Source organism: Doryrhamphus excisus, linkage group LG3, assembly GCF_037039965.1.
Source record: "Doryrhamphus excisus strain RoL-2023G ecotype Guam linkage group LG3, RoL_Dexc_Guam_v1.1, whole genome shotgun sequence".
NCBI classification, from domain to species: Eukaryota; Metazoa; Chordata; class Actinopteri; order Syngnathiformes; family Syngnathidae; genus Doryrhamphus; species Doryrhamphus excisus.
Window position 1 is genome coordinate 492,374 of NC_136359.1, and position 22,067 is coordinate 514,440.

General features: G+C 50.3%; 4 protein-coding genes across 14 annotated transcripts; 2 read left to right on the top strand and 2 right to left on the bottom strand.

The window, feature by feature from the left end:
- The first annotated feature begins 133 nt into the window (after positions 1-133).
- On the top strand, positions 134-6,632 carry LOC131128733 (regulator of G-protein signaling 3-like). Of its 3 annotated transcripts, none has more exons than XM_058071841.2 (12): positions 134-799; positions 2,404-2,485; positions 2,635-2,740; positions 2,815-2,911; positions 3,000-3,200; positions 3,340-3,682; positions 3,750-3,928; positions 5,247-5,290; positions 5,396-5,488; positions 5,577-5,638; positions 5,722-5,888; positions 5,946-6,632. In XM_058071841.2, the coding sequence occupies exons 1-12, from the start codon at positions 584-586 to the stop codon at positions 6,198-6,200; spliced, it is 1,845 nt and encodes a 614-aa protein (XP_057927824.2). In that variant the 5' UTR covers positions 134-583; the 3' UTR covers positions 6,201-6,632. The 3 variants fall into 3 exon arrangements, with proteins under 3 accessions (XP_057927824.2, XP_078645466.1, XP_057927825.2); XM_078789340.1 differs by having other exon boundaries at positions 135-799; positions 3,340-3,574; XM_058071842.2 differs by having other exon boundaries at positions 135-799; positions 3,340-3,520.
- A 1,261-nt stretch (positions 6,633-7,893) lies between these two features.
- On the top strand, positions 7,894-13,326 carry LOC131128415 (transcription termination factor 1-like). The gene is made up of 11 exons (XM_058071241.2): positions 7,894-8,126; positions 8,886-9,332; positions 10,026-10,150; positions 10,408-10,593; positions 11,607-11,682; positions 11,768-11,892; positions 11,969-12,161; positions 12,344-12,427; positions 12,502-12,567; positions 12,636-12,718; positions 12,789-13,326. Exons 2-11 carry the CDS (start codon positions 8,899-8,901, stop codon positions 12,992-12,994), a joined length of 1,578 nt encoding a protein of 525 aa, XP_057927224.2. The 5' UTR covers positions 7,894-8,126; positions 8,886-8,898; the 3' UTR covers positions 12,995-13,326.
- endog (endonuclease G) lies at positions 13,076-14,779 on the bottom strand. Its single transcript, XM_058071242.2, has 6 exons — positions 14,468-14,779; positions 14,184-14,377; positions 13,972-14,113; positions 13,801-13,910; positions 13,661-13,742; positions 13,076-13,599 (listed from the first exon to the last, which is right to left on the bottom strand). Exons 1-6 carry the CDS (start codon positions 14,636-14,638, stop codon positions 13,399-13,401), a joined length of 900 nt encoding a protein of 299 aa, XP_057927225.2. The 5' UTR covers positions 14,639-14,779; the 3' UTR covers positions 13,076-13,398.
- A 54-nt stretch (positions 14,780-14,833) lies between these two features.
- On the bottom strand, positions 14,834-21,782 carry LOC131128413 (netrin-G2). 9 transcript variants are annotated; one of them, XM_078789343.1, is made up of 14 exons: positions 21,626-21,782; positions 21,055-21,338; positions 20,727-20,985; positions 20,521-20,666; positions 20,218-20,456; positions 19,969-20,141; positions 19,758-19,781; positions 17,136-19,028; positions 16,973-17,047; positions 16,811-16,885; positions 15,432-15,599; positions 15,209-15,352; positions 15,039-15,125; positions 14,834-14,981 (listed from the first exon to the last, which is right to left on the bottom strand). In XM_078789343.1, exons 2-14 carry the CDS (start codon positions 21,283-21,285, stop codon positions 14,851-14,853), a joined length of 3,645 nt encoding a protein of 1,214 aa, XP_078645469.1. In that variant the 5' UTR covers positions 21,286-21,338; positions 21,626-21,782; the 3' UTR covers positions 14,834-14,850. The 9 variants fall into 9 exon arrangements, 8 of the variants coding, with proteins under 8 accessions (XP_078645469.1, XP_078645468.1, XP_078645467.1 ...); XM_078789342.1 differs by having other exon boundaries at positions 21,055-21,393; XM_078789341.1 differs by having other exon boundaries at positions 21,570-21,782.
- Positions 21,783-22,067: the final 285 nt, after the last annotated feature.

The window sequence follows — 22,067 nt, forward strand, 5'->3', positions numbered from 1 at the left end:
GGACACCCGTACCCAAAAGAACAATGAGGACCAATTTCTACATGAGGGAAAGCAGGCAGCCACTGAGCAGGTCTATGTCTCACGCACACACACATGCGCACACACACACACACACACACACACACACTCACACTCACACACACACACGCACACACACAGGCAGATGTTGTGTGATGAGAGAGCAGTGATGGAAATAGCTTTTAAGTGCTCCCCATTCCAAGGGTCTGCATGGTTGCCATGGAGATGAGAAGCTGACAGTAACCATGTGACCCACGTGACCCCCCCCATCCTATTCCTCTACCACACACACGGTGGAGGCCCCTCCTACTTGATCATGTGATACGATAGCAGACCGGCCGAGCAGCTGAAGACAAACGAGACGAAGGAAGACGAAGGAAGACGAAGGACAAAAAGGAAGGTGGCTTCCTCTTCCTCTTCCTGACGTCATCACGTCAGAAGTTTTTCAACAGTTTTTTTCTGCAGGGTCACCATGGGGTGGAGCCTATCACAGCTGAAATAGTGCAAGAGGCGGAGTCAACATAAATGATCAGTGGATCGGGAAGAACTATCTTTGCTCTCTGCCATGTTCTGGAGGCACGCCACCTGGTCTTGGCCCCGTGGTGATGATGCTGGCTACATTCTGGCCGCAGAACCCTGGAGAACCCCGGACTCTGGTACAGATGCCGTCCAGGACCGTGCGGCTGGAACCACGGATCCGTCCGGACCCGAGGAAACCAACGACACCGGAGACCTCTCCATGCGACGTCATGTGACCGCAGACGCCAAAACACAAGTGATGGTGAGTGGTCACATGACCTCCCTTCAGAACCACACCCGACCAAGAGCTAGCTTTCATTCTGGTCCAGCTACAGGGGGTCCAGCTATGTCCTGTCTCATGGACACACACACACACACACGCACACACCAGGAAACATGTGTGTATCCTGCTATTATTCCTGTGGTTCTCACACACACACACACGCACACACACACGCACACTCGGTTCAGACCAGCCGCCATCAAGCACGCCATCAAGCACGCCATCAAGCACGCCATCAAGCACGCCATCAAGCACGCCATCAAACACGCCATCAAGCACGCCATCAAGCACGCCATCAAGCACGCCATCAAACACGCCATCAAGCACGCCATCAAGCACGCCATGGATCGCCTGTGTGATGTCTGCATCGGACAGAAGCTTCCTCAGGTCGGTAGCGCTGGTCCATCTGGACTCCATCCATGTCTTGTCCAGCTCAGTGGCCCTGCCTGCATCTTCTTGTCAATATTTCATGTTCTTTAAAGCAGATGCACTTAGTGTGTTTGTTTACTTGGCTGAACAAATAGCGTCCCAAGAAGGTCACATGACACATTCTATGGTGACAGTCAGATCTTGTCCACCCACAAGGATGTTTCCCCGAGGTCTTTGTCCTGGAGGAGAACCTGGTGAGACATCTGCAGAGATGGTCTACAGAACCTGACGCCGCCGTCCACAAGATGAAGTGGACTCCTGCGGAACGATGCAAACACTGAGAAGGAATCTGCTCAGCTAGAAAGGTCATGGGGTGCCGTCTCCTGAGGAGTTTTCATTTCGGCCTGCCAGTCTGGACTTTGGCCCACTCGGGTCTTTTTGCGTCATGGAAACCGCCTGGAGACCAAGACAGGGCGAGTCCAGGACAAGAATGACGATGGAGGTCTCCTAGTGACAGCAGTGCAGAAGGAGGCCACTAGCCAAACACCGAGGCCCCTACAGACCAAGAGTCCTCTCACAAAACTCACAACTTAGCCTGAAGGTTCCTGGCAAGGAATCTTAGCATCAGTGTGATTCAGGAACTTTCTGGGAGCGACAGATGACAGCTGGGATAGGCTCCAGCATACCTTGTAAAGATAAGCGGCATAGAAAAAGGAAGGAACCATACGCTAATACATAAACGCGAGCCAAGTGAAGGCGTTAAAGGTAATGAACAGTAAAGACATGCTGAGAATGTTCATTTGTAGTATTTAGTATTTGAGTATCTACATGACAAATATTGCACATTATACTCGCTCCTTCATCTCTCGCTCCTTTCTCACCGTCTTTCCGCCATCTTGTCTGTTTCACTACTCTAACACTTTGCCACCTTTGGAGCCTCTAAGGTCTGAGGTGCTTCATCAATGACCTCCATCTTAGCACCCAGGAATTGTAGGATTCCTGGGAATGAGGTGAGCTACTTTTAGCCTTAGGATGCTTTGGGAATACGGGCCCTGACCATTTTAGCTGGATGGCTAGCACTCAGGATGGCAGCAAGTGCTACTGCATGTCAACACGTCTGCTAGCACGAAGCTACCTCAGCTCATTGGCAGCATTGTTCCAACCTTGGTGACGTAACTAGAAGACGCTCCTGACCACATGGTCTTCATCCTCAGGTCAGCGTTAGCCGAGGAAAAGACGGCTTTGGCTTCACTATTTGCTGCAACAGTCCAGTGAGGGTGCAGTCTGTGGACACGGGTGAGACCTGGTGGAAAACCAAACCCATACAGTATTTGATGATTTCACAATAAAAGCTACAAGTTTAGCCTTTAGTTTGAAGGGTTGTATTTGTCCAAAGCGTTCCTGGTTTTGTCCAGTCCATCACTTCGGCTGTTCATTGCTCATAGGAGGTCCCGCTCATGGGTCTGGTCTCCGTGGGGGAGATGCTGTTCTGCAGCTCAACGGACTTCCTGTGGAGACCTGGAAGTGTGGCGACCTGGCTCACGCTATCAGGTGAGACCGCTCTTCCAGTGACCTCCTTCCATGTGGAACAGGACTTTGGAAACACGTGTGTGTCCATCTATCAGGAGCTGTCCCTCTCAGATTGTCCTGGTGGTGTGGAGAGGGTCACCTGACACCAGGACGGGCTGCGAGTCTTTGCTCCGCCCACTAGCACACACCAAGGTGGGTCACTAACCCTAACCCATCCCCTGAGTCAGCATCCATGTTTGAGACGAGGAAACACCAGGCCTGTGATTTGTGCTTCCCAAAGACCCTGGCTGTCTCTGAGGCCACCAAGCTGCTGCGTCAACTGGGGTCAACGGGGGGGACCACTTTGGGGGTACTGGGTTCTCTGTGGAGGGACTGTAAAAACCATGAAGGACATTGCACCTCCACGTTGAAGGGCACCTGTGTGACATCATCAAGTGGGGACAATTACATCATCCTGTCTCCCACTGGTCCAGAAGAAGAGGTGAGTCTGAGGAGGCGGGGCCAGAGCTGGTACGGTCGTTTCTAACAAAGTGATTGTACTTCCTGTCCACACGCAAGGGTAGCGCTAGCGCTCCCTAAGAGTACTCACCCCGGGACGTAATACTGTACCTCCACTGCAGAGAAGAAGCCAAGAACCTACCACAAAGACCGGTCCATCTGGACAACCAAGAAGACTGCCACTGCCTCCCGGGGCCCCGAGTGTCAGTCTAGCACAAAGTGATGACTGCATCTCCAAGAAGACCATCTGTGCTCCCTTTCAGCTCCTCCATCCCGTCCTTGATGACGGAACCAGGACGATGGGTAAGACCTGTGCTGGGATGTCAGTCGTCCTTGATGACGGAACCAGGACGATGGGTAAGACCTGTGCTGGGATGTCAGTCGTCCTTGATGACGGAACCAGGACGATGGGTAAGACCTGTGCTGGGATGTCAGTCGTCCTTGATGACGGAACCAGGACGATGGGTAAGACCTGTGCTGGGATATCAGTCGGTGTGTCCATGATGGAGTCATAGCAAGCTTTTGTTGCCAGGACATCCATACCAGACTCACCCCAGGACAGGTCTGAACCGCTTCACCTTGGCCGCTCCCCCCTCTTCTACCCTGCGTAACTATGGCAACTACCAAAACTGCACCATCATCCAATCACATGTGCCCTCCTGCAGCGGCGCCCTGGCACCCCTGGCACCCATCTTCCCCATGTCTGTCCAGGTCAGAACCGAGAATCTCACCCGAGACCAGACCTTTCAACCTTTTGTTTTCTTTAATCCTTTGATCCTAAAATCACCCCTTAAGCCATAGTCTTGAATCTAAGATCCTGCCTGTCTAAGAACCTTTATCTGTGAAACCTTGTTTTAAGAACCCTTTGCCTGTGAGACCTGGTCTAAGAACATTTTGCCTGTGAGACCTGGTATAAAGACCTTTATCTGTGAGACCTGGTCTTAAGAACATTTTGCCTGTGAGACCTGGTCTAAGGACCTTTATCTGTGAGACCTGGTCTGAGGACCTTTATCTGTGAGACCTGGTCTTAAGAACCTGTATCTGTGAGACCTGGCCTTCAGAACCTTTTGCCTGTGAGACCTGGTCTAAGGACCTTTATCTGTGAGACCTGCTCCTAAGAACCTGTATCTGTGAGACCTGGTCTTAAGAACCTGTATCTGTGAGACCTGCTCCTAAGAACCTGTATCTGTGAGACCTGGTCTTAAGAACCTGTATCTGTGAGACCTGGTCTTAAGAACCTGTATCTGTGAGACCTGGTCTTAAGAACCTGTATCTGTGAGACCTGGTCTTAAGAACCTGTATCTGTGAGACCTGGCCTTAAGAACCTTTTGCCTGTGAGACCTGGTCTAAGGACCTTTATCTGTGAGACCTGCTCCTAAGAACCTGTATCTGTGAGACCTGGTCTTAAGAACCTGTATCTGTGAGACCTGCTCCTAAGAACCTGTATCTGTGAGACCTGGTCTTAAAAACCTGTATCTGTGAGACCTGGTCTTAAGAACCTGTATCTGTGAGACCTGGTCTTAAGAACCTGTATCTGTGAGACCTGGTCTTAAGAACCTGTATCTGTGAGACCTGGTCTTAAGAACCTGTATCTGTGAGACCTGGTCTTAAGAACCTGTATCTGTGAGACCTGGCCTTAAGAACCTTTTGCCTGTGAGACCTGGTCTAAGGACCTTTATCTGTGAGACCTGCTCCTAAGAACCTGTATCTGTGAGACCTGGTCTTAAGAACCTGTATCTGTGAGACCTGCTCCTAAGAACCTGTATCTGTGAGACCTGGTCTTAAAAACCTGTATCTGGGAGACCTGGTCTTAAGAACCTGTATCTGTGAGACCTGGTCTTAAGAACCTGTATCTGTGAGACCTGGTCTTAAGAACCTGTATCTGTGAGACCTGGTCTTAAGAACCTGTATCTGTGAGACCTGGTCTTAAGAACCTGTATCTGTGAGACCTGGTCTTAAGAACCTGTATCTGTGAGACCTGGTCTTAAGAACCTGTATCTGTGAGACTTGTTTGTGTTTTATCTTCCAGGATGCTGAACTTACTAACCACCTTAGGAAGGAAAACAAGAGTCTGTACGTACACACACACTGACACGCACACACTGATGCACACACAATGACACACACACACACACTGGCCCACACAGACATGCAGTACTAAGTAGTAGTTTTTGTCAGAGCTGCAGACGTGTGGAGTGGTTTTGCATTCCTGCGCAGACGGAAGGATTGGGTCCAGTGTGACAGCTTGGAGAGAGCCCTGAGGAACACCAGGTGTGTCCTTCAAGTCCAAGTTCAAGTTCTCAGGCGCTTCGAAGAGGTTCTTTTGGGTTCTGTTCTAATGAAGTGTGTCTTCTTCCAGGCCATCTGCAGGAGAGGTGTTGAAGTGGGCGGAGAGTCTTGAGGCCCTCTTGGCCAATCAGTGTCAGGCATTTTTTCAGCTAAACCAATCATTAGGGGACAGGGGTGGGGCCAACATTGATTGGGTCCTTCTTGTCATTGGTCAGATGGCCTTGCGGTATTCCGTCACTTCCTGAAGTCCGAGTTGAGCGAGGAAAACCTGGACTTTTGGTCTGCAGTGGAGAGATTCAAGGGGACACGCTCCCTCAGCAAGATGGCTGCCAGGGCCACCAAGATCTATGAGGAGTTTGTTTCAAGCGGCGCACCCCGACAGGTACCAGACCTCTGCGGTGCCAGAGATTGCGTGCGACCTCACCTTGTTCATCTCCAGGTCAACATGGATTCAAAGGTCAGAGACTCAACCAATCACAGCCTGCGTCTTGGCGTTCACCCCGCCTCCTTCCAGCTGGCCCAGGATCAGATCTTTCACCTGATGGAGGCTGACAGCTACCCACGATTCCTCAAGTCCCACCTCTATGCTCAACTGGCCAATCAGGACACAAGGGTGGGCCATCGGAGCCAAGCATCTTCTGCTCAGCCTTCCTATCAGAACCGTAGCGCAGAACCTGATGGCCAAGACTTCTGATCGTATGACGAGACAGACATTCCCATCCGGTCTTGGTCCAATCCTCCTCAACTGCACCACTTTTGACAAACATTGTTCAGAGGTTCTGACACACGAAGCAAAAAAGTCAACTTCAATGTGTCGCATGATCAGCTAGAAGAGGACAGAACCAACCCGACAGACGACACCCACAAGATGACGGACCCAACCCCACAGAAAACTACAGAACCCAAAGAAGACTACAGAACCAAACCCACGGAAGACTACAGAACCAAAAGAGGGCTACAGGACCAAAAGAGGGCTACAGAACCAACAGAAGGCTACAGAACCAAAAGGAAGACTACAGAACCAAGCCCACAGACAACTACAGAACCAACCCTAGGGAAGACTACAGAACCAAGCCCATGGAAGACTACAAAACCAAGCCCATTAAAGACTACAGAACAAAGCACACGGAAAACTACAGAACCAAAAGAAGGCTACAGAACCAAGCCCACAGACGACTACAGAACCAACGCAAAGAAGGCTACAAAACCAAGCCCCTGGTCATGACATGACCAAAGGAACCTGTTAGGAACTGAGCCAAGAGGAGATGACAGAAGCAACCAATCGATGCTTTGATGATGTTGATAAAGACCAATAACAGAGAGAACTTGAATGTTTGTGTGTTTTTATTTATTGGATCTGCTGTCAACGTAGATGTGGAGCATATAGATGATGGAGGTTCTTCCCTTGGTGACCTCATCCAGCCAGGATGTGTTTGACAAACTCCATGTGGCTGACGTGTCCGTTGGTGATCTCTTGTCCCCTCATCAGCCGCTCCAGCTCATCCTCCGTCATCTTCTCCCCCAGCTTGGCCGGGACACGGTCCCGTCATGTTCCTTGTCGCAGACCCTGAGAGTCCTCAAAGTGGCCGTGGTCCAGACAGGAAGCTGTCAAAGTCCAGCAGCTGGGTGTGCAGCTTCAGAACCTCCTGGTTAGTGGGGTTGTGGCCCAGGGCGCGCATCACGTCGCCACCCTGACCGTGTGCGTGTAGCCTTACTTTATAGTATTATTTCACATATTTAGTTTAAAGTGTCAATATTTAGTGCGTGTAGCTTTACTTTATAGTATTATTTCACATATTTAGTTTAAAGTGTCAATATTTAGTGTGTGTAGCTTTACTTTATAGTATTATTTCACATATTTAGTTTAAAGTGTCAATATTTAGTGTGTGTAGCTTTACTTTATAATATTATTTCACATATTTAGTTTAAAGTGTCAATATTTAGTGTGTGTAGCTTTACTTTATAGTATTATTTCACATATTTAGTTTAAAGTGTCAATATTTAGTGTGTGTAGCTTTACTTTATAGTATTATTTCACATATTTAGTTTAAAGTGTCAATATTTAGTGTGTGTAGCCTTACTTTATATTATTATTTCACATATTTAGTTTAAAGTGTCAATATTTAGTGTGTGTAGCTTTACTTTATAGTATTATTTCACATATTTAGTTTAAAGTGTCAATATTTAGTGTGTGTAGCTTTACTTTATAATATTATTTCACATATTTAAAGTGTCAATATTGAGTGCGTGTAGCCTTACTTTATATTATGACGTCACAGCTTTAGTTTAAAGTGCAATGCTAGCAGCACTACATTTTAAAAACAAAAGCTTTGCCCTAACAAATATGGCGGTGTTGTCGACGTCCCAGTCAGACGTTGGTGACGACATCACGCATGCGTCGTCTACAAACAGGAAGTACTCCGACCCTGAGTGTGTTTGTGTCCACGCGGGTCGAACAAACGTTGAAAATACAAAGCATTTTCAACTTTTTATCCTTATTTCTGATGACACGTTAACGCACCAAAAAGTCTTCCTCGACTTTTGGACAGACTGCTCGGTGGTTGTTTGTGGTCGGAGGACGAAGCACCGTGGTTCCAGGGTGGTCTGGCTTCTCCAGGAGGTATGGACGGTTATCTTCTCCACCTCGGCTCAACATAGTCTGCCGTGTTGTAATGTAGTAACACTTGCTCATTGCACTTGCCGATTATGGCGAATTGATCGCCATTTGTTTTGTCGTATCATCCGATATCGATTACTATGCCTTTGATACAATCAACCATGACATCCTAATAACTACATTAGAAAGGTACGGAATAAGAGGATTAGTTCTGAACTGGGTTGGAAGCTACTTAGCTGACAGGAATATGTTATCCTAGGAGGACACACATCTGCAAGTTGAAATATTACGTGTGGAGTACCCCAGGGGTCAATACTGGGACCAAAACTGTTCAACTTGTACATCAATGACATTACCAAAGTCACGGAAGGAGTTCTACGACAGTAAGACAGCAAGACAGCGTAGTAGTTTCTAGCCCTGAGTGCTTGTGCAGAGATGCACCAGAGATCAAACGTAAACTTTAGCATTTATCATGCTAGAATCACGGTTAGCATCATTTTTAATAGTAATACACACGATGAGCTACTCTGGGTCTGGGACATTCCGCCACTCGGCACTTGCTCCAGCTGGCCGTGTTTCAGGACGCCCACGGTCGCCATTCCTTCCTCTTGGCCTCACGTTGGAGAAACAAACCTTTAGGATAATTCCAACTTCCCAGGCAGGTGTTCTCCTGGGTGGGATTGATGAATACGGAATACTGTTCTGAGTACACAGTACTTTAGTTCCAATGCCCTGACTTTACACTCCATCTTTGTTTTGTAGACCCCTCCCCACCATGAGCCTTCACGCCCACTCAGCCTCCCACAGCAAGAGCCCGTGGTCTGAAGTTCCCACCCTTGTTGATATTGACACACCTCCAATGAAGAAGAGGAAGAAGAAGAAGAGAGCAAAAGAGGATGAAGAAGAAGTTCTTGCAGACGTCTTCACCAACCAGCTGAAGAAAAAGAAGAAGAAGAAGAAGAAGATGAAGGAGGAGGAGGAGACCCTGGTTCCCGTGACATCCATGGAGATAGAAACAAGGAAGCAGAAGAAGAGGAAGAGTACGGTTGACCAGACTGTTGCCACGGAGATGAGTCATCCACGAGAGGAGAGCGCTGCCATGGCAGAGAGCGACCACATCCCCGTCTCCATGGAAACACAGAATAAAAACAACACAATGACAACAGAAGAAGAAGAAGAAGAAGAAGAAGAAGAAGGCAGCAATGGCCAGTGAGTTTTCATTTATTCCCTGGTCACCATGGTTACGTAGCTACTAACAGAAGAGGGCATGCTATCTGCATTGCTTGCGCCATCTTGGACTTGTGCTAGCCATAGCCCACAGCTAGCTGGACAATGCCGTCGTCACACTGAACTTAACACACAACAAACACGTGTTGGTGTGTACATGGTGTGTACATGGTGTGTACATGGTGTGTACATGGTGTGTACATGGTGTGTACATGGTGTGTACATGGTGTGTACATGGTGTGTACATGGTGTGTACATGGTGTGTACATGGTGTGTACATGGTGTGTATCTGTCAAATCAGCACACGCTTCCATGTAGCCCGGGAAACATCAGTGTTTTTTAATTGGCTGTCACCCCATGACACCCTTTGGCACCCATGAACCTCATGACGCGCGTCCACCCCATCCGCCCGTGCACCCTATTGGGTGCCATGGGGTGCATGCGCATGATTGGATTAAGACACAACAATGACTTTTACTTGATGGCCATTTGTGCAAATTAGATGATCTGGCAACCCAGCACCACAGATACATGGCAGTCCTTTGGGAACACCACTGGCATCGTCTTACTATACTGTAACGCTTGGGGTACACTATGACTGATAGACATGCTGTGTGTGTGTGTGTGTGTGTGTGTGTGTGTGTGTGTGTGTGTGCGTGTGTGCGTGCGTGTCAGGGAGCGTTCTGCTTTGTTAAAGGAATTAGAAGAGTTTGTTCCAGATGTTTGGAAAAAATCACCTCAACAGATCCACAAACTACTGCGATATGACCTTCACAGGTTCAGACTCTTCAAACAACAAGGTACCCGATATTACCCACTAGTAGCTTATAGTACCCACTAGTAGCTGATAGTACCCACTAGTAGCTGATAGTACCCTCTAGTAGCTCATAGTACCCTCTAGTAGCTCACAGTGCACATATTAGCTGATAGGAACCAATAGTACCCACGGTAGCCAGGAGTAGCCAATAGTAGCCAGTAGTATCAGTAGTAGCCATAGTAGTTGATAGTAGTATAGGTGGAAGAGCATGGATGTGTATAAATGGAAATGGCGTTGCAGGTATCGCCATCCGTCACGGCCGCTTCACACAGAAAGAGAATCAGAAAGTCCAAGACAACATGGACAACTTCCTGGCTTTGACGGGCATCGGCTCAGCCAATCAGCTTCTTCACCCTCAACTCTACCCTGAACACCAAGCTGACATCAGGAAACTACGAGCGCAACATGGCTTCCTGGCCGCCCTTGGTATTTTATTTACTATACTGCCTTGCTCTCTACTTTGTATACTATACTGCCTTACTCTCTACTTTGTATACTATACTGCCTTGCTCTCTACTTTGTATGCTATACTGCCTTGCTCTCTACTTTGTATGCTATACTGCCTTACTCTCTACTTTGTATACTATACTGCCTTGCTCTCTACTTTGTATGCTATACTGCCTTACTCTCTACTTTGTATACTATACTGCCTTGCTCTCTACTTTGTATGCTATACTGCCTTACTCTCTACTTTGTATACTATACTGCCTTACTCTCTACTTTTTATACTATACTGCCTTACTCTCTACTTTGTATACTATACTGCCTTACTCTCTACTTTGTATGCTATACTGCCTTACTCTCTACTTTGTATACTATACTGCCTTACTCTCTACTTTGTATGCTATACTGCCTTACTCTCTACTTTGTATACTATACTGCCTTACTCTCTACTTTGTATACTATACTGCCTTACTCTCTACTTTGTATACTATACTGCCTTACTCTCTACTTTGTATACTATACTGCCTTACTCTCTACTTTGTATACTATACTGCCCTACTATCTTCTACTTGATCATGTAGTACAGGGGTGGGCAAACTACGGCCCGGGGGCCACATGCGGCCCACCAAGTGTTTGAATCCGGCCCGCCAGTTGCTTTTTCAGTATTTCAACTTTTAACATACAAACTGGCAACATGTCTTATTTAGTCATTTTTTTTTTAAATGTAAAATTTAGTGACATAGTTTGATGTTTAAAGTGCTCCTGAAAAAAGCCACATGAGAACATACAGCTACAATTAGACAAATCATTCAAGGAAAATGTGTGTGTTAAATACATGTTCTGGCCCCCTGGACAATTTTGTTAACTCAATGCGGCCCACGAGTCAAAATATTTGCCCACCCCTGATGTAGTACATAGACGTAGTGTGTTGTAGCTACGTTTAGTACTTGCTCATGTAGTACATAGTAGTACATAGTGTTGTGTTGTGTGTCCAGCGGAGGGGATCCCCAGGGTGTCATGGCAGGTGTACATCAGGGCTAAAAAGCTGGACAGGATGAACCACATGGGAAGGTGAGAGGACGTTGGCGTGTGTGTGCGTGCGTGCGTGCGTGTGTGCGTGCGTGCGCAGTGACGTGGGTGTGGTGCGGTACCGCAGGTTCTCTGAGGAGGAGGTTGAGCAGCTGGTGGCGTTGCATTCACTGCACGGGAACAGCTGGAGGCAGATCTCCAAGGTGATGGGTCGCAGCGTTTACTCCTTGCAGAAACGCTTCCAGTCCATCTGTGAGTGGGATTCTTTTCTTCCTGGTGGTCTCGCCATCTTCTCATGTCCCGGGTCTCGTCATGCGTGCCTTCTCAGCCGCCTGTCAAGGATCCTGGACTTCGGACGAGGAGTCCAGACTGAAGAAGGCAGTCCTGGATCACCTGGCGGTTGTGGTCCAGCAGAGTCCAAGTCCTGGTGTGACGAGGGAAGATCTGTGTAATAATTTGCCGTGGAAGAAGATCAGCCAGCAGGTCCAGACCAGATACTGGAACCAGTGCCGCATCAAGTGGTCAGTGTGAAGGCCAGCTTCTGCTAAATGCTCAGTTTGCTTTGAGGTGGAGAACTGGACAAGTGAGCTTGGAAGATGGTGGTTCTGGTCCAAGTGGTTCATGCGGAGGCCAGCTAGTCACAGCTAAAAGACGGTGGGTCCAGAAAGGTCCAGCTGACATAGACCTGTTGGTGGTGTTTCAGGTTCAGCATCCTGAGGACCAAACTGTCAAAAGGTGGCAACAAAAGACTGGAAGGAATGAAGGCTAGAATCCAGCTGATTGACATGTAAGACCAGACCACAAAGGTTTGTCTCGGGTCCAGATCTTCTCCCTCATGAACACAAGTGTGACCCCTTCCAGGTTGTACAACATGAACATTGACGATACGGCCGATGTGGACTGGGACCAGGTGGCCGCGGGTCTCAGGTGAGGTCAGGGGTCGTCCACGTGGACCGCCGTGGTCCAAAGTGTTCTGATGTTTGTGGTCTCTGCAGCACCACTCCAGTCCACGCCCAGAGTTTATTCCAAAGCCTGAAAGCGTCCCGAGTTCCCAACTGGTCCCGCTTGTCCTATGGAGGTGGGTACCTTCTGGTCCGGCTGCACTTGGCTTCCTTCTCCTTCTGACCGCGCCACGTTGTGCTCCTCAGAGATCATCGACTTCCTGCACCGGCACGAGACGCCACGCCTCAAGGAGAAGCTGCAGAAGTGCGGCGTCTTGGAGGCGGAGCTGAAAGTGGACGGGACGGACGCGGCGCCGCTGCTGGACATCTTTGCGCTCCAAGATGAAGACTTTGCCGAGGTGGACAACACTCGGCCACAACGCGGCCAATCACGACCACTACTTCAAGACTGAACGCTGGAGCTCCGCCCCACTGCTGCCAACAGGAAGTGGTGTCACACTGAGGCTTTTATTGTGAAGGCGGATGGATACATGAAGTCTTTACAAGCCAAGACATCGATGCTTTTCAAACAGAACTTTATTCAAACGCATACGTGCTGCTTTGCTAAAGGACACTACAGCAGAAGCAAGATGGGAAGGATGCTCCACTTCCTGTTTACACGTCTACCTGTACAATATAACTTCTACCATGGTGGTCTCTCACTGTGGTTGGCTAGAGTCCCACAGCTTTTCCACACTGCTGGATCCCGTGTGTTGTTTTAACCTGGGGGGTGGGGGGCTGTGATGCATATTCGTATTGATTGTAATAAAGTCTGACTGCTGTCGGACGTATGAAGATTGAAGCTGGCTGCCGCTCATCATTTGGCGGCGATGGCGTGCACGGTGACGCCGCTCCTCTTCATGATGTTGGGCACGAACAAGAGGCCCGAGGCCCTCTCGATGCTTTCTATGGGAACCAGAAATCCTTCCAGAGGCAGCTTCTCGTCCACGGGCTCGTTTGGGAGAACATAGGAGCGAAGCTCCACCCCCTCACCTTGGCCCCGCTCCAGGATCAGCACCTACAGACACAGGGTGACATCATCATCATCAGGCGGTGACGTCATCGGGACACGGCCTCACCTTGAAGAAGTGTGTTGGCACAGCGACGTGATTGCGACCCACAACTTGATAGCGCACGTAAAGTTTGCCGTCTGCTTCCTGCCTGAAAGTCAAGTTTGACACTTTAGCTCCGCCCACCCAGGAAGCGGCAGCGGCCTTACCTGGGGAGGTAGAGCGGGCCCGTGCACACGTACACGTTTGCGTAAGACCTGGTCAGAGAGCGACACAACTTCTCCAGGTTGTTCCAGGCGTTGTGGTTCAGGTGAGGGTTCTGCAGTTGAGGAACACAGGAACTTGGCGTTCATCTTCTAATGGGACTACCTGCATCCCACCTGGGGGGCCACGTTGCTCAGGTAGAAGGTGTCCTCCATGGCCTTCTGGCTCCATTTGTGATTGGCCGCTGCAGCCATGTGACCTCGGTCCAAGCCACTCCCCCTGTAGTCTGTGTTGGTGGCGCGGTGGAAAACGTGCACGCTGCAGGGGCACACGGACGCGCACGACAGTCAACCTTGGAAGCGCGTGCGCGTGCGCGGTCGGGCCTCACCTGTCGTCCTCTTTGAAGTCGCACAACTTCCTGTCCGCCGTCCCGCTCACGGAGGCGCCGCTGAGCCTCTCGATCACCCACGACGGCGTCCTGGTCCGCGGGTCGTACGAGCTGACGTAGGACTCCCTGGTCCTCACGTTGCTCAGGGATGGGAACCCGTACTTCATCAGCGCGCCGGAAGAACCCGGACCGGCCTGGACGGGACCACAGGCACTTTAGTTCTATTTCATCTTCTACCCTAGCCACAGTAGGCCACGTTCGGTGACGTCATCACACGCACGCACCGTCATTCCGGAGGCGTGAACGCGCGGCACCGGTACCACCGGGACTCCGCCCAGAAGACCGTCTCCTTGGTGGTCCTCCTCGCTGGACGCGGGCGTCCACAGGCGGCTCGCCGAGACGCCGAGTCCCGCTCCTAACGACAAGGTCGCGGCGGTCCGCCACCAGCGGCTCATGGTGCTCGTCAGTCGCGTGCAGATGACGTCACGGAAGGCGTCCACTTGTCGTGATGCAAGGACGTTTGGGGGGCGGGGCTATTTACGTGAAAAGACGCCAGTGTGTCATCGGTGTGGTCAGTCACGCAGACGCAACTTCCTTTTATTTCATTTTCACGTGGTTGCACAGCAAAGCTACGGATGACGTCACAGACCGACTGGGCGGAGTCGGGTCACAAGAAGGCGGGGACGAGCAGGCCCAGGGTCAGCAGGTCGAGGCGGGAGGCGACCGGAGGGGCGGAGCTTCTGTGGTCGTCGAGGCAAGCGCTCTTCTTCAGACACACGCGCTGCTCACAGGACACACCTGCGCGTGCACACTGCGTCAGCGCCCGGCTTGTGACGTCATCACACACGCGTTTACCTTTGAAGTCGTCCTTGCACTCGCAGCGCACAAAGTCCACGCACGTCCCGCCGTTCTGGCAAGTCCGAGTCTCGTCGCAGACGTTGGCTGGTTGATGGTGATGATGATGATGATGGTGCTCATTCATTAATTTGGAATGTCAATCACGCCCCTCCCCCTTCGGCACGTACCTGTGCAGCCGGCTCCGCCCCCCCTCCACGTGTATCCGGGCAGACAGGAGTCACAGCGTCTCCCGGTGGCGCCCTCTCTGCACTGACAGAACCCTGAGTCGGAGCAGTGAGGAGACGAGCTTCCGGCGGGGTCGCACTCGCAGTCTGATGAAGATGGTGATGATGATGATGATGATGACAAACGTGGAGCAGCGCGTGCCGAATGCAGAATGTTCCTACTGACCCGCACACACGTCCTGGTCGTCCAGGCCCAGCGAGGCGTTCCTGTAGTAGCCCAGCCTGCAGTACTGACACCTGTGGCCTCGCGTGTTGTGCTTGCAGCTCACACACGTCACCACGTTCAGGAAGTCAATGAAGCTGCAGCGGTTGGAGTGGGCGTTACACTCGCAGTCTGGCACACACACACACACACACACACACACACACACACACAGGCCTCAGCAACAGCCTCTGCATGCTAACACCTGACGTCAATGGAAACTAACGATCCAGTTTTTTAATATATTCTTATTTCCCGTTTACCTGGAATTGGGATTTAAACAAGAACAACAACAAAGAAAAATAAGATCCAGCTAGCAGGTTCTTGTGACGTTCGGGGGTCAGTGAAAGCATCTTTGCATGTTTGTTTGTTTTACAGTTGAGATACATAAATGGTGTTTGAATTGCAGGGTTAGAGTTAGAGTAGGGTTGGGGTTGGGGTTAGAGTAGGGTTGGAGTGGGGTTAGGGTTAGGGTTGGGGTTAGAGTAGGGTTGGGGTTAGTGTTAGAGTAGGGTTGGGGTTAGGGTTAGGGTTGGGGTTGGGGTTGGGGTTAGAGTAGGGTTGGAGTGGGGTTAGGGTTAGGGTTGGGGTTAGAGTAGGGTTGGAGTAGGGTTAGGGTTAGGGTTGGGGTTAGAGTAGGGTTGGGGTTAGTGTTAGAGTAGGGTTGGGGTTAGGGTTAGAGTAGGGTTGGGGTTAGGGTTAGAGTAGGGTTGGGGTTAGGGTTAGGGTTGGGGTTGGGGTTAGAGTAGGGTTGGGGTTAGGGTTAGAGTAGGGTTGGGGTTAGGGTTAGAGTAGGGTTGGGGTTAGGGTTAGGGTTGGGGTTGGGGTTAGAGTAGGGTTGGGGTTAGGGTTAGAGTAGGGTTGGGGTTAGGGTTAGAGTAGGGTTGGGGTTAGGGTTAGGGTTGGGGTTGGGGTTAGAGTAGGGTTGGGGTTAGGGTTAGAGTAGGGTTGGGGTTAGGGTTAGAGTAGGGTTGGGGTTAGGGTTAGAGTAGGGTTGGGGTTAGGGTTAGAGTAGGGTTGGGGTTAGGGTTAGGGTTAGAGTAGGGTTGGGGTTAGGGTTAGTGTGTCCTAACATGCTAACCCGACACATATGAGAATTGATAATAATACGTTAACATACAGGAATGCGTAATAGCATGTAGCATGGTGTGCTAACATGCACAAACAACAATCACACGCTAACCTGCTTGTTGTCAATCACCAACATGAACCACTACACTACCAAGGACTTGGTCATGACATCTTAGTGAGGGGTCACAGCTGGGGAGGGAGCTAATTGCTAAGGAGGAGTTGTGTGGGCCGGGAATGGAGGGGTGGCGTTCCTCGGGTGAAGACAGTCTTACCCTGGAAGGTGACATAGGCAATTTTGGACAGCTGACTGGTCTTTGGTCCTCCAGGAATCAGAATTTTCTGTATGGCTTAAGATGCAAATCAAGATGGGTAACCATGGTGATGTGTTAGCGTGCTAATGCTAATGGACCGCCAATGCTATGCTCCTGCGTTACCTTTTTTCTCATAGCCTTTTTCATCTTTATCCTGTCCTTCCTTCAAGGCGTCTTGGTCTTTGGACTCCACAGCTGCTAAAAGAATGGATGAAGTTTCTCCTCATGCTAGTGCAGTTAGCATTTGGTGTCCAGTGAAAATAAATGGATGGAAAGCATTTGTCACCTTTTTCTTCTCTTGGCTCCCCTGCCCTCCAGTTGTCGGACCCCTCTTCGGTCTTCTCACCCAACGAGGTGTCTACTCTTGGTTCATCGACTGTGGGAGCAGGATCCGGCCTTGACTCCAGCTCAGGAGATTTGGAATTGGATTCCAAAGACTCTGGTGTGAGCAACCCAGGTGGTCTCTCTCTTATTTGACTTGTTTCTCCTTCTGCTGAGTCAGAATCCAAACTACGGTCCAGTGAATCTGAATCAGGATCTGGATTGGACTCCTCTGCTCCCGAAGGAGTATCAGGTCCACTTGAATATTGATCCTCTGGAAAAGGGAAGGTGAAGTCTACTGGGGCCACATCACTAGCAGGCTCAGACCAGTCTGGACCACTGGAGCTTGTGGACTTTACAACTTCTCCAACTTTTGAAGGCGTTATCTTTGCTGTTTCCTTACCAGGATTTTCCTCAGGAAATCTGTCAGGTGCAACTTCATCAGGAGGGTCTTCACTAGGAGGTTGCTCAGGGATAGGTCTTTCAGGTGGACCATTTTTCTGGGTGGAGCGACTGTCTGGAGGGACATCAAGAGAGGCTAAATCAGGAGTTGGCATCTCAAGAATGGCTTCCTTGGTGGAGGGTATATCAGAGGGGCCGTCAGGAAGGAGTCCATCAAGAGAAGGTTCAACCGTGGGCGGTACATTAGTAGAAGAAACACCAGGAGCTTCAATGGGGAGCAGACCATCAGGAAGAGGTCCATTGAAAGTTGGAACATCAAAAGTAGGTTGGGCATCTCCAGCAGGAGAAAATGGTTGAGTAGGTGTGATATCTCCAGAGAGAACCATGTTGTCAGCCAGAGTTCCAGCCTGGGCCAGCGTCGTGTCCTGTGGTGCTCCACTTGAGCGTAGAACTGCACTTGGTAGAACGCTGGCGCTACTAGCTTCAGAGGGGACCAAGTCTGTGTTGTCTGGTGACAAGCTGGAGGTAGGGGTTGGAGACACTTTGTTGGAAAAGACCTCAGAGTCAGTCCCGCTCTTTGGGCTTTGGTCGCCATTTGTGGCACTGGGCGTAGCGATGGTGGTCCGTAGGGTGGGGGTTTCTGCTACATTAGAAAGTGGATCATTTGTCCTTGGTCCTGCAGCACTGCCAAAGTCTAAAAGCCTATCTAGTCCTGGGGTGCTAGCGGTGCTACTGACATCACTCGGGTCCCCTGTTGTCCAAGACACCTGGAAACTAGTCCCTGACTTTGGACTGTAAGAGTCCACTACAGTGGTTGCCTGCAAGCTGGAACTCGGAAACCATGTTGTAGTACTTCTGTCTGTTGTCGCCATAGCGCTAGCATCGCTTGTAGAACTATCGGTCTTAGAACTGTAAGCATTAGAAGTATCACCAGTAGTCCATCTAGAAAACATGTCCACTGTAGAAGTATAAGGACTCGTCAAAGGAACAGTACTGACTGTAGAAGAAGTCATCAAAGTATCAGTACTGGCTGTAGAAGTAATACTAGAAGTAGTAGAAGTCAAAGTATCAGTAGTGTCTGTAGAAGTAATACTAGTAGTAGTGGAAGTCAAAGTATCAGTGGTGTCTGTAGAAGTAATACTAGCAGTAGTAGAAGTCAAAGTATCAGTAGAGTCTGTAGAAGTAATAGTAGCAGTAGAGGAATTGTCAGTGGTAGAAGTATCAGTAGGACCAAGAGTAATAGTAGAAGTATCAGTAGGACCAAGAGTAATAGTAGAAGTATCAGTAGGACCAAGAGTAATAGTAGAAGTATCAGTAGGACCAAGAGTAATAGTAGAAGTATCAGTAGGACCAAGAGTAATAGTAGAAGTATCAGTAGGACCAAGAGTAATAGTAGAAGTATCAGTGATTCCACGTGATGAGGGAGAAGTTCTATCAGAGTTTGAGTCATCAGCCGCTGTCAGAGAAGAACATTTAGGTCTTTTTAGTCATGCTATCTTTTCTACAAAATGAAACACACAATCAACAACAACAACATCATCTTCCATCCATCCAGCCGTCCATCCATCCATGCATCCACCTATCAATCATCCATCCACCCATCCATTTTCTATGCCGCTTATCCTCACTGAGGTGGGGGTATGCTGGAGGCGGGGTCCACCCTGGACTGGTGGCCAATGAACCTAGCATGTTTTTGAAATGGGGGGGGGGGTACCCGGAGAAAAGCCAGGCATGCACGGGGAGAACATGCAAACGCCACACAGAGATGGCCGAGGGGGGAATTGAACCCAGGTCTTCCCATCTCCTGACTATGTGGCCTACATGCTAACCACTCCCTTTATAATAACATCCTTTAAAGCTCATACATGACCTGGAAAGGATTTAAGTATGTAACTACAACACACACTTCTGGTAACAAGTCCTGTGTGTGTGTGTATGCGTGTGTGTGTGTGCGTGTGTGTGCGTGTGTGTGCGTGTGTGTGTGAGACATCTTAATGCAGACTAACACAGATTAAACACACGCCACCTGTTGCTAACTTAAGAGGAAGATGAACTTTTCTCCCATAATGCGCCTGACCACGCCCACTTCCACCAATACCATAAGCTCCACCCACCTTTCTGGGTGTGTGCATGTAGAATGGAGACACACACACACACACACACACACACACACACACACACTTACTGGCTGTTGTTTCTGCTGCTTCACCTAAAAACAAACATGGATGCAGATTTAAAAATGGGAATAATTGAATAGAAATATTCCACTATTACACAATGTGTGTGTATGTATGAGTGTGTGTGTGTATGTATGAGTGTGTGTATGAGTGTGTGTGTGTATGTATGAGTGTATGTATGAGTGTGTGTGTATGCGTGTGCTTAAAAAAGAGACGTACACGCGTTGGCCGTGCCTTTGGGCAAGGGCAGAAAGGTTCCAGGCCTCCAGCTCCGGGAACGGAAGTCGGCGCTGCAGCGCTCGCAGTCCTGTCCGCCGGTGTTGTGCTGACAGTCGCACGCGAGCGTAGCATCACGTAGCGTGCAGCTGGATGCGTGCAGGTTACACTGACACCTACGATATACATACATACTGGTTTCCATGGCAACCGGATGCCGACTGCTTCCGGAGACAGGCGAGGTCAACGTACCTGGCAGGTACGTCTATGTTGGAGACGGCGTAGAAGTACTTGAGCAGGTTGTCTCGTTGGACGTAGGTCCCGCCCAGCGCCGGCCGAAGAAGTCGCAGGCGGATGTTGGTGAAGGTGAAGAAGTCCCTCAGACCTCTGGTGCTTTCCATGCGGGTGTACAAGGCGTCCATGTTGATCAGCTTTGGACCCGCAAACACTTGGAAGCGAGCTCGCACCTCGAACACCACCGTCTTCTCCTCCTGCGGCCACACGGACGTTAGCGTGTCGGCTCTAGCGAGCGAGCACGTGACTGTGCGACGCCACCTTGGCCCCCACCCAGCGGGAGTACTGCTCGGTGCAGATGACCCGGGTCACGTTGCTGGGCGCCAAGTCGGACACCCTTTTTGGCGGCATGCCGAACGTGTCCATGCAATCGTCGGCGTAGAACTGGTACGGCTGCCATGTGACACCTGACACAGGAAGTACAAGAAGCATGTGCCCGAGCGCCCCTGCGCATCACGTGACCTCACCTTTGTCCAGGGACTTCTCCAGGACCATGCTGGTGGGGCGGCCGTATTCGAAGGTCACCACCAGGTCGTCCACCACCTCCAGGGTCTTGTTCCACGACAGCGTGATGTTGGCCAATAGCGGCTCGGGATACTTGGACCATGTGACCGTCTGCCAGTAGGTGATGAGCCCCCCCCGCTCCCGGTCTCCCATCAGCTGAGGGGGGTGAGACAGGTCGGGACTGGACGCGTCGCACTCATCGCTGCAGAGGTACGGGTTGTCCTGCGTGAACGGAAGACGTCAGCACGCAAACGGCACCCTGGGCCGGCATGCACGCTCACGTGCACTCACCAGGGTGCAGAAGCGCTCGGGGGGGTTCCCACAGGTGACCCCTGGCGGATCGACTCGGATCTGCATGGCCTCCCTCATGTTGGCGGGCGGCGGCTGACAGGCGGAGAACTCCCATTTCGGCCCCGCCTCCGAGTCGCCGAGAGTCCCACACGTGTCGAACTGACACCCACCTGTCGCCACCAGCAGGAGGAGGGGGAGGAGGGGGAGGGGGAGGGGCTTGAGGAGCTCCATGGGCGGCTCGGGTCGATGCACGCGTCAGTCCATCAGGGTGGCTACCATGCTTCCTGTGTTGGTTGGACGGTTGTCATGGTTACCATGGGGCCTCCCTCACTGTCACGTCTGTCAATCAACGTACACGTCAATCATCTGGTTCATGACAAAAGCAATCAGAGCCATTGACCATTCACGAGCCATCATACAAACGTGTCACCATGTTATCCCACGCCACGCCACAAGATGGCGACCAAGCACACCACTGGACACTGGAACTTCATGTACCGATCCGCTTAGCTCACCTTCCTTTTCCAGCTGATCACTTTTTCTTCTTCTTCTTTCCTGCCTTTTAGCCTACCTGTTAGATAGTTTCATACAGGTGCTGCTCCTTTTCTTCTTCTTCTTCTCAACCTTTTCTTCGTCCTAATCTCCTTCTGTCTCATCCTCTTTAGCTTCCTCCTCTTCCTCTTAACTCGCTGCGGTCTCCTGCCGCTTCATCCTCCACCTCCTTATGCCTCCTTATGCCTCCTTATGCCTCCTTATGCCTCAACCCCGCCCCTAAGCACCCGCCTCCCAAGCAGCCAATCAGCACATGGGAGCTTCTCTGATTGGACGTCATGAACTCCCAGTTGATTAGGAACACGCACACACCTGTTAAAGCTCTTTATGTTCATCTTTCTTCTTCGCACTCTTTGGACTTGAGTAACAAGCCACGCCTTCAAGTGGCAGACCACGCCCTCTGCTGTTTGGAGCAAACCATAATCTAACCTTAGCTAGCAGCCAGGCTAGTATACTGTAGC

What these genes read in the sequence shown, in the direction of transcription:
- endog (XM_058071242.2), bottom strand. Translation starts at nt 14,638, where the DNA reads ATGAGCCGCTGGTGGCGGACCGCCGCGACCTTGTCGTTAGGAGCGGGA. An exon ending in GACTTCAAAGAGGACGACAG is followed by an intron (nt 14,114 to 14,183) that starts GTGAGGCCCGAC and finishes GTGCCCCTGCAG; the next exon opens with CGTGCACGTTTTCCACCGCG. An exon ending in GGCCCGCTCTACCTCCCCAG is followed by an intron (nt 13,743 to 13,800) that starts GTAAGGCCGCTG and finishes CTTGACTTTCAG; the next exon opens with GCAGGAAGCAGACGGCAAAC.
- LOC131128413 (XM_078789343.1), bottom strand. Translation starts at nt 21,285, where the DNA reads ATGGAGCTCCTCAAGCCCCTCCCCCTCCCCCTCCTCCCCCTCCTCCTG. An exon ending in CCCGCTGGGTGGGGGCCAAG is followed by an intron (nt 20,457 to 20,520) that starts GTGGCGTCGCAC and finishes GTGTGGCCGCAG; the next exon opens with GAGGAGAAGACGGTGGTGTT. An exon ending in GGAGCCAAGAGAAGAAAAAG is followed by an intron (nt 17,048 to 17,135) that starts GTGACAAATGCT and finishes CCATTCTTTTAG; the next exon opens with CAGCTGTGGAGTCCAAAGAC.
- LOC131128415 (XM_058071241.2), top strand. Translation starts at nt 8,899, where the DNA reads ATGAGCCTTCACGCCCACTCAGCCTCCCACAGCAAGAGCCCGTGGTCT. An exon ending in CAGACTCTTCAAACAACAAG is followed by an intron (nt 10,151 to 10,407) that starts GTACCCGATATT and finishes ATGGCGTTGCAG; the next exon opens with GTATCGCCATCCGTCACGGC. An exon ending in AACCAGTGCCGCATCAAGTG is followed by an intron (nt 12,162 to 12,343) that starts GTCAGTGTGAAG and finishes GTGGTGTTTCAG; the next exon opens with GTTCAGCATCCTGAGGACCA.
- LOC131128733 (XM_058071841.2), top strand. Translation starts at nt 584, where the DNA reads ATGTTCTGGAGGCACGCCACCTGGTCTTGGCCCCGTGGTGATGATGCT. An exon ending in GCCCACTAGCACACACCAAG is followed by an intron (nt 2,912 to 2,999) that starts GTGGGTCACTAA and finishes TGCTTCCCAAAG; the next exon opens with ACCCTGGCTGTCTCTGAGGC. An exon ending in AGGAAGGAAAACAAGAGTCT is followed by an intron (nt 5,291 to 5,395) that starts GTACGTACACAC and finishes AGTTTTTGTCAG; the next exon opens with AGCTGCAGACGTGTGGAGTG.